Here is a 12,732-nt window from a genome sequence, read left to right as displayed (position 1 = left end):
GGCTGGTTAGAAAAAGCAGAGGTCACTGGAGGCCCATTCTGCCAGCCCACTGCTTTACAAACCAGCCACTAGAGGGCAAGACAGTTACAAAGCAATAACCCGTGAGTAGGTCTGGGAGAAGCTAATCCACAACAGGAGTGCTACCATTTTGGTTAAATGAGGAACGCCTGGTACTACAGACCTGAAGGATGCAGGCTGGAGCATGTTTACGTTGCATCTTTCATCAGAAGGATCACACAGCATTCTGTGAAAGGTGGTAGGACAGCCAACCACTGCTTCAGAGCTGGCGTGGGGACAGACATGGGCAAACAGGGAAATAACGTGCGAGAACAGAGAAGGGGAAAAGAAAAGGCCGAAGTGATGAAATATGCAGGCCAACATCCTTGCAGTCTAGTCAGAGAGAAGAATAGAAGGAATAGCCCCAAGAACTTAGGTGCCATGTGTGTGGGGAGGAGGACAGAGCTTTAAAAAATGTGAAGGACAATAGAAAGGGATCTATGTTGTGTTATTCCTTGAATTCTGTACTAAGACACTGGATACGATCTACTGCCATGTCTCTTCCACCTGACAGCCTTAGGGTCTGGATCCAGTGTCACGCTGAAGTCAATAAAATTGAATGTATGTAAATGAGAGAAGAATCAGACTCACTCTCTCTTTCATGCAGGTCTGGCCATGTCAGCTTTAAGTAAAACCAATTGTGCCCCTGGAAAAGCAAAGCCAAGTCCTTGTAGCCTATAATTACCAGGTGAAGGCTGATTGTGGAGCTGTATGCAATGAGTTTGGTGGAGCTCTGCAGTTTCTAGTTGTCCCCATCAGAAGCACCACCAGCCCAACTGGTGCCCCTGCTAGCCTCAGCCAAATGGGCAAGGGTTGAGTGGGCCATGGAGGCCAAATGTCCCCTTAACTCTGAGATATGTTTCACCTCCTCTTTCCCAGGGCAAAGGTGAAGGCCAATGAGTGGGACATTGGGCCAGATCCTCAGCTGGTGTCAATCAGCATCCGTGGAGCTAGGCTCCAGCTGGCCAATTGTGAGGACGCTTGTACAAATATTTGGCCATCTGTGGTGTAAATGCAGAGGACTTTAATGATTTACACCGCTTTATATGAGGGCAGAGTTTAGCCCAAAGAAAGTACTGGCCTCCGGCCCCTTTCCTGAGCACTGCGAGAAAACAAAGCCAGCTGTCTAAGGCAGAAAAAGCCAGAACATGACTGACCAACTCCCCTTCCCCCAGCCCTGGACCCGCTTGCCGTAGCACGAATAGCAGTTTTAGAACTATAATAAGACACACCGAATTCCACTTCTATTCGGGGAATACCCAGGGCCCTGGCAGCAGCCGCTAGCTCACTTTTCAGTGGGTAGGATGGCAGGCTTGCATCGTTTCGAACCCAGCTGTGAACCAGTGGATTTTATAACGCGTGATGAGACACAACAGACAAAAGAGCCACCAAAAGAACCCGGCTGCTGCGTGCGCTAGCTCCTGGGAAGACCTCGTAGCGCTCCATTGTGAGAGACACAGCAATGGGTTCTCCTTGAGGCAGACATGGCCGGTAAAAATCCTGTCCGGGCTGAACGGAGACAAAGGAACCTTTCTGAACCCGCTTCAGCAGTTTGAGAGAGGAGTCTATCCCGACTAGAGAAAATTTCATGGGAGGGTTAACAAACAAACAAAAAAACCCTGCTAGAAAGGATCTGACTCTTTTTTCCATCCTAGAGTTGGTTACAGTAACTGCTATCGAACGCCAGGACCAAATTGCTGCTGTAAATGGACCCCCCCCCCCCCCCGAAGCTAGTGGGGATGCACCCACTTCCATCAGCTGGGAATCTGGCCTCCCAGATTCTATCCAACCTCAGTCACTGCATTCCCCAGTATGTTACACCAATGTGATCCAAAGCAGTGGAGAATCAGGCCCTTGGATGGTAAGATGTTTAATGCAGGGACTGCTCCTTGGTAGATGTTTGCCCAGTACTGTAGCCCAACGGGGCCCTCAGCCTGCTTGAGCCCTGCAGAATGAATGTTACATGATAATAACCACCGGGCTACATTTCTAGCCAAACCCCATTGACTTTATCCCGAGTAAATTCTAGCAGGTGTTAACCTAGACGAGTCCATGTTGTGGACAGTGCTACTATCTCTGCTCCAGAGGTCCCCAGTTCAGATCCTACCCAGGATGGCTTCTTTGTTCCCTCCTTTTTCATTTGCCTCTGCTAATTCCAGGCCGGTCTCTTGAGGCAACTGCTCTGACGCATGCCAGGGAGGGATAGCGAGCCGCCACCGAGGGGGGAGCGGCTGTGATGATGCATGCCCAACATAACTGTATGGGAAGGGGGATTCAGCTCCTTCATCAGTAGCTGTGGAATTCATCATTCATGCCCAAGCCTGAAGGCATTTCCTGCTGCAGGCTGAGGACATGGTATATTTAGCTATAATACATACGTTCTCCTAGGCATTCGTATGGGGGCAGGGGAACAGACTGGTAAATGCCAACGTGCTAAAGGGCTGGGGTGCACATGCAGCAGGCATTGGGTTTATTAACAATCTAACACCCGCCAGAAAGTGTAACTGGGGCAGGGGGGATTTGCCTTACATTTGTAGAGTGCACTTCCATGCTGGAGAGTGCGAAGGCAAATAAACCAGGGGCCCAGTATGCTCCCATTGGCTTCAACAAGAGCGAGATCAGGCCCTTTGTGCTGCCGGAAGAGCACCACTGAAATGTGGCACCATCTGGGGTGGAAGGGCAGCAGTCACCCCATAGAACACTGGTCAGCAGAGGAGAGAGGGAGAGTTTTGGCTAAGGGCAGCTGTATAAAATCCAATTCTTGTACAAAGTACCAGAGGAGCCTCATTGTTGGCGTTGAGAGCCTGCGTTCTAGACCATTACTAATCTTAGCAGCCACACACCCAAAGTTCTCTCTCCAAGAGCATGAAGGCCCCATTTGACCCTAAGATTCTAGGGGTTTAGGTAGAAGCCTGATCCTTAAACCACATTTCGATAAGGTCAGTCATCCAGAAGGATCCCAAAGCATTTCACGAACTGATCAAAGTGGTTTATAATCTCTCCCCAATCCATCTAGTCTCTCTCTCTCTCATTTCCCCTACCGGAGAAATGCAGCCACTTCTGGGCCGGCTGGCACAGAACCACTGTTTAACAGCACACATAAATACTATGCAAATAAAGACCACCTACGTAACTGAAACAGCAGGGGCCTGGGATTGTAGTTTGGCAGAATGTAACCCCCCAACTGGATTTTTGCTAGACTCCATATTTAATACCACTCCCCCAGTTTCAAAAAGGGCACAAAATATCTAATGATGGTGAGGGGTCAGGATCGGACGTTTACATCTCATCTGAAAGACAGCACCCCAAGCCTCACGGCGCTCCTGCGACCACGGTAGGGCATTGCTTTTGAACCACGTCCGGGAAGACAACACTACTGAGTTCCCATCATATCCAGAAGCAGCACCCTGGGCTTTCCTTGGGCCTTTCCCGTCCAAGTGCTGAGCAGTTCCAGTGCTGCTTGAACTCAGGAGGTGAGAGACGCTCCTGGGGAGGGCCAGCCTCCACAGCTCGGCAGCTGAGACGCTCTGAAAATTCGATAATGCAGTGACCAGGCCAGATCCCAAGCCTGCTGAAGACACTGAACGTCAATCCATTGGCTTTGATGGGCTCCAGATCAGGCCCATGACGCATGCATACAAATGCCATTCTGCCTTCTCTTATTATATTAACCGGTCAAAACTTTTTTCCTGGAATTTTGCTGTAGGGGAAAGAAATCAGCCCTGTGGCAGGGGCTAAGCTTTCACCAGCAGCAAACTTTTACAAGTGTGTTAAAAATCCCAAAATGAGGGGTGTCCAATTACCCTTCATTACAGCAGCCCTGCGGCAGGCTCTCTACGTAGAGAATGAGGGATTGTTATGAGTCAACGTTATTTGTCGGGGCTAGGGCCCTGTTTCACTCACGCTGAAGCATTTCGTGCCCTGTCCTTCCCTAGCAAGAATACTTAGTCCTCAGAGCCCCTTTCCTAGCCATAGACCTCCAGGCAATTTACCAAGATGGAGACATCTCATTATCTCTGGTTTTGCAGCTGGGGAAAGTGAAGCGCAGCAAGGCGAACTGACTAGCCGGGGGCCACAGAGCGAGTCAGTGACAGCGCAGAGAATAAACCCCAGGTCTCCCGCTTTCCAGCGCCATGCGCACCTCACTGCATACAGCATGCAAATGTGCCAGGCAGCACAGCTGAAACTTGTGGAGGGAGGAGAGAGCTGTTCCATAAATTACACATCTCTCCACTCCCATCTAGCCAGCCCCTTGCTGGGACCCTCTCCCATTCAGTAGGGGAACAGCAGGGTGATCACAACCACCCCAGGCTGCGTACCCGTGACAGAAAGCGTTACACGCACCTTCCATGCCTGACACCCTCCTCCTTGGAGCTTCCACCCACAGATTTCTCCCTTCCCTTGGAAGCCGAGGATTTTGGAGGTTAAATGGGGCTGGGTGGAAGCCGAGTGACATATGTTCCCCTCCCCCGCACTGAAATGCACTGGAGCAGGGGAGCCTTTTGGAGGGACAGAGCGGAAAGCCAGTAATTTTGTTTGCTATAGACCATTAAAATTAAAAAAGCACTCCTCTCTCAGCCCATAGGATGCTCCCGGCTGAGCTATGCTGACTGGAGAGTGTGTGGGGTTAGCTTATGGGCTGGTAAGTCAGGGGCCCAGTTTTCCTCCCTTTTGCCTTCACTCCTGATTTACACCAGCGCAGGTGAGAAAAGGATCAGACCCTGTTTGGTTTGATTTGCAAAGGTGCCGAGTATCTGCGTCTCCCCCTGAAGTTAAAGGCCTGATTTTCAGAGATGACGAGCCCCCCGCTGCCGCCATGTGCGCCTGGCCTGGCAAACCAGCCTCCTTCCAGACCGGGTGTGACCTCCCAAAGCACGGGAAGGCCATTCCTCTGAATCGTGACTGCCGCCTGCTGCACACACCACCGTGTGCCCAGAATGGCACTTCTCCTTCATCCTCCAGCTGCTTTTCCAGTGCCTAGAGTGAAACACAGTCAGGCAGGGCCCCGCTTTTCATGCTGTGCCAGAAGACAGTGGCTTTTCTCCTGCTGCTTTGCGTCAGTGGCTTGAAGAGGTACTGATTTAGCAAGCTGGTGCCTGCTGCTGCATAATAGGGTCATTGTCAGGAAAACCCTGCACCAGAAGGTTGATCTTCAGCGAAACATAGGCCCAGGGGTGAGTTGTGCAACCCCTTTTGCTCTTAAAACACTAGCCCCATTGTTCCCCTGCCTTAGAATTCTCCGGTGTCTGGTTGCCCCTTGAAAAGTTTACTTCCCACTGAGCCGAGGCAGACATGCTCGACCCCAACCCAGTGCTCATCATTGCAGGATGTCAAGGACATCTTTGATTTTAAATTCTAGTCACCTGCTGGTTAACAGAACATGCCCCCCGCCCCCACCCACTCCTTGCAGCTCAACTGAGCACTGGCTCCTGCATATGGAAGCATGAATAAGTCTCCACTTGCCATCTTTCTATGCAACAGCTGAGAATAACAGCCTTAAATAGGGTCCTAGGAGGTGAAAAGCCACCACGGCGAACACGTGCAAATTAAAGCCCAGATCTGCAAAGTATTGGGAGTTAGGCACCTGAAAGGCTTTGCCACCAGCCACCTAGATCACGACCCGTACAGATATGGGTGGCAGTGCAGAACCACCAACCAATCATGTGCCTTTTGGGATTATCCCCTCACAGGATGGCACCTCAGCTCGCTGAGCATGAACGTCCAGGTGCTAATGCGGCCACTTTGGGGGACTTGTCCTGATACAAGTGATAAAGTAGCATCGTTTGGAGCTTTTTCCTTTTCCGGCTGGTGCAGCAGCGATGCAAGCTAGTGGATCATAGCTGGGGCTGGGCTAAGATTGGCCCCTGTCCAGGTTTTCCCGGGTATGTCTCTTTTTCAAAGTAGCTGTCATGGGAAGTCTGTCAGGGTGTTCAGGCCACACTGCCAGCTGGCCAGTTTGATGGGCTCAGGCTCATCCCAGATGTCCCAGTGTTTTGTACCTCGGGGGAGGGGGAATTTGAAAGGTGTAACAGGACTCCGAGAGCCTGGAGAGAGTTTGGATGGGGTAGGTTGAGCACTTTGGCTCAGAGTGGAACGGTGGCTGAGAGATGGGTTTGCTTTTGGACTGTATCTGTATACAAATGAAGATGCAGTCTGCCGTGGTCTCCTGGCCCCAGCGGGACAGAACAGGATCAAGGCTAAATCATATATTATTCTAGCCCCATTGCTGGAGGTTTTCAAGAACAGGTTGGACAAACACCTGGCAGGGATGAGCTAGGTCTATTTGGTCCTGCCTCAGTGCAGGGGGCTGGACCAGGTGACCTCTCGAGGTGCCTTCCAGCCCTACATCTCTAATAATTCAGTATCCCCCAATCACTATGCTCGATTCATTAATTGGCAGATATGTACACCTATGATACAGGCAGGGCACAGGAAGGTGAGCGGTATTTTAGCTCAGTTCCACCCACAGACCCCAAACAACAAGAAATTTCTACTCGCAAGATCAACAGCGAAATAGGTTAACAATGCTGGCATTTTAAATGGCATCATTCAACCTCAGAGTTAACACAGCCATGAGATGAAAGGGGCACTTCACACCTCTCCTAGCTATTGTTTCAGGTTATGTGTTTGCAGACTCAAAGACAGTACACAGCTTAGTCCCACCCCTGCAGATAAAGACACATGCCATTTCTTGCTTTAAAAATGCCAGTAAAGGCAATGCAGGTCTGGTTCTAGGCAGAGGCACTGGGAAGGTCAGTGGTTTAATATTGAATTCCTAAAACGTTCGTACATTTTTTCTTAAAAGGCCTTTCCTACCCTCCACAATTCAGTGTTAGAATCTAGCCCCAGCTTGCAGTTTTTAAACTGCCATATTTATTGTTCCAAGGCTTTGCCTTTAGGTAGAAAGATGTTCGGGAGGATACTTGTAAAAATGGGGCCATGTCGAGTGAATACGTAACCAGCCACACCGGATTACAGATAAGTATAAAAACAAAACCAACAGGATACTGAGGAGCAAAGGCCAAATTTTTAGTGGTTAAAATTCCTGGGTTTTTAAACAGTTTGCGCCACAAACTTAACTTTTTAATTAGTTTCTCTCCATTTTTCTTAAAAATAAAGAGGGAAACACAACTAGAAGATTAAAATACGTCATTCATACCATACGTCTGCCCAGCAGATCTCAGACTTGGCTGAGCTTTCCAGGAGCTACCACAATGTAACTGTTAAAACACAAGCTCTGGGCCTGCTCCAAAGCCCGCTGGAAGTAAAAGGAAGGACTCCCATGATTACTGTAGTGCAGTAGCACCTAGGAGCCCGTCATGGACCACAATTCCATTGTGCTAGGGGCTGTACAAACGTAGAACAGGGAGCCCCTGCCTCAAAGAGCTTACAATCTAACACTGCCCCTGACCTCAGTATAGCTTTGGACAAGGCTCAAGCTAATCCTGGTGGATACTTACAGGTCTCTAAACTGTGTATTTCACGTAGCACTTACCTCTTCAGTGTAGACACTCACTACAGCGACGGGAGGGGTTCTCCCATTGCTATAGTTAATTAACGAAGCCTATGAAAGAATTCTTCATCGACCTAGCGCTGTCTATGCCGGGGGTTAGGTCGGCTTACCTACATCTCTCGGGGGGTGGATTTTTCACACCCCTGGGGGACAGCTATGCCAAGGTACATTTTCAGTGTTGACCAGCCCATAGTTTTGGGCTAGAGAAGTAAGACGCACCAAAGACTAGGACAGCAGCACATCTTCTGAGACAGGGAATGATGGGCAAAGTTCACTGGAGTTAAGACTCTGCCTTTTGTTGTACATGGTATGTAATACATGAGGGTATGGTCTTGGCTTGCAAAATGACTGTCCCAGAAGGGTCTTGTACCAATGACTTGAGATTGACACTCGCTAGACCAGCTCCTCAGCTGGTGCAGTGAGTATAGGTGGAAGGCAGATGCGAGCCCCAGAGAGACAAAGCAACGGCCCCTTTTAAACATATTTAATTGTTTTCAAACTTTATTTCATGGTGATTGACGAAAGACACAAGTTAGTAATGGTTATATCATGCTGCTCCTCTACTGTGCATTGCCCTTCAGAATTCATACAGCAGTTCACAATCGTCATTAATTTACCCTAAAAATGAAGCCACGTGGACAGACAAATTGTAAAAAAATAGCCAACCAAAAAAAAAAAAAAAGTTGAAAAAAAAATTCAAAACTCAATGTCTTTTTGTACACAGGAGTTCTAAATGCTGTTGAAAATAAAGCCGAAGTTAAGTGCACGGCCTCTAGGGAGCGCTGCTGAATCCGATGTTGGGTCAAGAAGCTTGACCACAAGGACACAATGTTTTGTTTTAAGGCATTTCCAAGCCCCAGCAAAAGCAGACAGTGCATTGTTTTGCAGTGACCTTGGCTTCATTTTAGTGGCATTCTGGGAAATTAGCAGCTTCCTGTCTGCGCACCCCTCTCCCTCTCCCTCAAGTTGGAATCGTCAGCCCTTAATTGCAGCTTAGGAGGTTGCACTGTCCAGCTAAAATACAGCAGGAGAGTTTTGCATTTCCGCCTTGCCAGTCCTAGTTAGCCTCTGGCAACCTACACCATGTGCTTAAAGTCCAGCAGTCAGTTTGCTTTACGACACAATCACATTACTCTCCAACAGGACCCACAATCTATTTACAGTCACCACTTAAAATGCGGTATTGCCACACACAAGAAAACACTGGAATCTCCATTGTAGCTCTCAGAAGGCCATGACCCCCACTGAGTCACTAACCACTCTGGATCTTTTTCCGGACAGTAGGTGTAGATTTCCACTGGGAGAAATACATCTATGTTTTGCCTGCTGGGACATGAAACAAGGACTGGTCGGGCGGGATGGAGTTTTTTATTTCTTTAAGCGGGATCAGGCAAATAAAGCTAGGCAGGGAAAAGAAGAAACACATCAGGCAAGGAATATCAAACAACCCCCCTGCCTCTTCCCCACCCCAAAAGAAAGGGAATCACAAGCCCAAGGCATGGCATCTTTTGAGGCCTGGGACACTTTCTAGGCCAGGCGTCCCTGGTGCGACTTGGTCTGACTTTAGAAGTAGAACCCTTGCTTTAGAAGAGGGGAAAAAACGTGGTTTTAAAAGGTATGTCGGTTGCCTTTGCTTCACCTGCCTTCAGATCTCACCCCACAAAAAGCAGTTGGGTTTCCTGGCTCAGAGTTCAGCCCGGAGAAATGTTATTTTCTTGAGGGGAGGGAGCACCAGCAGGCAGGCCAGAAAACTGCCAAATGGTGGCAACTTTCACTACAACCTTATATCACTTATAAGAGGCAGGATCTTGCAAATTCATGCTCCCTGCTCCATAAAATGTGCTTTACACACAGTAAAGCAAAACCCGCCTAGCTCGGGGGGAGAAAGGCGATGTACCCTATTAGAGAGCATCGGTGAGTCCTTCCCACAGACAATGAAACTGAACACAGCAGGTCTAGGGTGAAAAATCGGGACACTTTTTTTTCAGGGGGAGGGGAAAATAGTTGTGTATATAAGACAAAGCCCCTTATATCGTGATTGTCCAGATAATATCGGGACGGCTGGTCACCCTAAGCAGGCCAGTCTTTTTCAGCACCTTGGTCCTTTTTTCTTAAACAGCCTTGGGGGCTTTTTTCCCTTAACAAGAGAATCGGTGTTTGCATACAATGCGTACATGTAAATCGACACACACACACTGGGTTCGGAGCTGGCGTTACAGTATTTGCATCGTAGCAAATTTTTACAAGGAATGATTTGCATTGTGGAAAATAAAAATAGCTTTAAAAAAACCAAAAAACCCTACAACCCTGTCTCTTGCCTATACAGTAAGGGCCAAATCTTGTTCCCCATTGAAGTTATGGTTTGTATCATGGTTGTTATCATGGGCATTGGCCAGGATTGGGTCCCCCATTGTGCTGGCTGTTGTACAAACATGAAGTCAATGGCCAAACACCCATTAGCTTTCAAGGCGTGTAAGCAGAAATCCTTAGGACAGCTGGTCCAAAACCATCATCTCTGTAAATAGAGGACAGGCTGGAAAAGGGAAGTGTGCTTCACATGGATTACAGAGGAAAAGGGCCCTTAGCCTGTGCCCTCAAATATTGTTGACTTAACAGGAGATTGGGGATGGGTGACCCTCAATGGATCAAGCCTGGACATCCAACATACTTTGCAGCGTTCTCACTGGCACAAGAGAGGGCATGTTTTGGTAAACAGCAAAGACTCTTGGAAAGCGCAGCGAGGCCAAGTGGGCAGTTGGGACATGTCTGGATAAAAATAAAGCCTGGAAATAGGTTTCCCAGCTGCTTCTGTACGCATCCAGGAGGAGATTAACACGTAAAGAAGCTGCTGCCCCTCCTCAGCCAAACTGATAAAAAAAAACAAAAAACAAATTTGAGTCCAGCGAGTTGTCAAGGAGGCACGAGCCAACCACAGAGCGGAGCTTTCCAACCTGCTATGAGCTGAGCTTGGTCCATCTTCCAGCAAGCAGCGTTCCCTCACAGAGCATCCCAGAGAAAACCACTTGAGATCCTCCCACACTGCCATTACTGACAGAGAGGAAAGAAGGGGATGGATACGAAGCCCGGAAAAGACTTGGTAGATCTTGGCCCAAATGCAACATGGTGTTCCCCTCCCCCGAATGACTGCTTCTCCGCTCAGCCAGGAATGAAGGAAGCAGAGCGTGGGGACAGCCTGAGATCAGAAAGCAAGGGTTCCCCGAAGGCCGCAGGTCTGGCCAGCGCTGCGATCCTCGTTTTTCTCCCCTTCGTGGGCATGAACAAGAACCAACAAAAAATAAAATAAGGCGGGGAGTGGGGGAAAGGCTTCAAGTATTAATGACATTTACAATGAAGGAGGCTACGTGGGTTTGTTCCTCAGTCACTTCCTGGAGACTTGGTTCAGGGCTTGTTCTATGTGGCTGCTGCTTGAGCAAAGTCCGACCGATGTGGCTACACTGCAACCGAACAAATAACCAACCGAAAAAAAACAACAGGTCTTTCCTCCCCCTTTCTCCCTCATCCCCCCCCAAAATATAAAAAGCAATAAGTTTACAAAAATAGAAAATAATTACAGCAAGAGGCAGGAGGGGGAAGGGGAAGGAAGGGCTCCTGGGGGGTTTATTTGGCTGAGCAGTGTAATATCGTCTGGTTGTTTAAAGCATCTTCCACCAGGTGCAGTTCTTGGCGGTCGACTATCACGTCCCTTATGCAGCCAGTAAAGCCGGTGCTGTAGGCCTTGGGCAGTTTGTGAGCCACGCCGAGCTTCTCTATTCCCCCTGCAAGAGATGGGATGGAAAGATCAGGTAGGGGCACAGAGGATGGGCCCGTCTGTCTAGAGCAGCTGCACAGGATAGTGACTTTCTCCATCCTGGCACTTGTGCAATGCTGCCTGCGGTGCTGAACAGCTGGGATTCCTTCCTGACCCCTCAGCAAGGAGTAGTTGATGCCATGAAGCTTAAGAGTTAATTACTAGAGCGGACTGAAAGGGTTCACCTGAAAAGTTTTCCTGGCTGGTTTTGTCAAGACTGAATTTGTTTGCAAGTCAATGTCAAGTCCGGGGAAAAAATTAGTTTTTCCTGGAGGGGATTTTTTAAACGAAAACTTACATTTCATATCGGCAGTTAGACTTCAAATACTGTTTTGTTTCTTTTTTGTTTGAAGGTGAGAATGCAGTGAAATGGCATTTTAAGTGGAAACAAAATTAATCATGTTGCAGTGTTGATTCAAAACAAAACCTGACAGGTTCAGTGGGAAAACACTTTTTCTTTTCTTTTTTTTTTAAACCAGAATTTCTTGTGAGAAAGGTTTTGGTTTTCCAACCAGCTCTGTTGATGGCCCTTCTCTTAACTCCCATGGTGACGAACGATAGAGGGGATACAGCCACCGCATCGTTAAAGGCGGCATTGTCCATTAGGAAACCCTCCTATAACTTTGGCATGGGAAATTGACTAGAGTCGAAAATGGCACCACTTCCCTCTAATGGTGGATGTGTCTGCAAAGGCTGGAGAGAATGTGTCACCTTGCTTCTTTGTCACAGATCATCAAAAAACACTTCTTGTTGACCATTTCCATTTAACTGAAGACCTCCCCTTACAACCTGAGCACCCCGCAATCCTTAACATATTGACCCCCCAACACCCCTGTGAGGGGCAATTATAATCGCTTGACAGATGGGGAACTGAGATACGGAGAGGCTAAGGGACTTGCCCAAACCCTGTGGTGGAACAGAGAACTGAACACAGGTCTCCCGAGTCTGATGCTAGCACACGAACGATGGGAGCTAACGGCTCGCTGCTGCGTCTCCAAGCTGAGAGCGCTTGCAGGGGCTGTATCTGAAGACCATCGGGTGTAATTAGGCAGGGTTAATAGTATTTGTTGTGGGTCATTTTGGACCCTGTCCTGCCCCCACGGATGTGAACAAATGGTTCTGAGGTCAGTCCTGCTCTCACCCACGTCAATAGACATTTTTGCTGTGGGTTTCAGTGGGGGCAGGATCGGAAACAACGAGCCAAATGTCACAACTCCACTGGATTTGACACCGGCAGAGAATTTGGCCCCATAGGTGTATATGCCTGTAGGTTATCTTCTCTTGACAGGCTGCATCTTGATAAGGACACATGGATATTTGTAGCAGGGTCGCTGCCTCCAGAGCACCACCCCCG

The 12,732-nt window shown here is 48.6% G+C and overlaps 1 protein-coding gene across 9 annotated transcripts in view; it reads right to left on the bottom strand.

The window, feature by feature from the left end:
- Positions 1-8,053: 8,053 nt before the first annotated feature.
- AGRN (agrin) overlaps positions 8,054-12,732 on the bottom strand; it is a 223,274-nt gene continuing 218,595 nt past the window's right edge. For all 9 annotated transcript variants that reach the window (XM_048824778.2, XM_048824781.2, XM_048824782.2 and 6 more), the window contains one exon: positions 8,054-11,346. In XM_048824778.2, coding sequence (XP_048680735.1) covers positions 11,189-11,346 — 158 coding nt within the window. In that variant the 3' untranslated portion in view covers positions 8,054-11,188. The remainder of the gene's footprint in view (positions 11,347-12,732) is intronic.

Source organism: Caretta caretta, chromosome 18, assembly GCF_965140235.1.
Source record: "Caretta caretta isolate rCarCar2 chromosome 18, rCarCar1.hap1, whole genome shotgun sequence".
NCBI lineage: Eukaryota > Metazoa > Chordata > Testudines > Cheloniidae > Caretta > Caretta caretta.
This window is presented reverse-complemented; position numbering and strand designations above follow the sequence as displayed.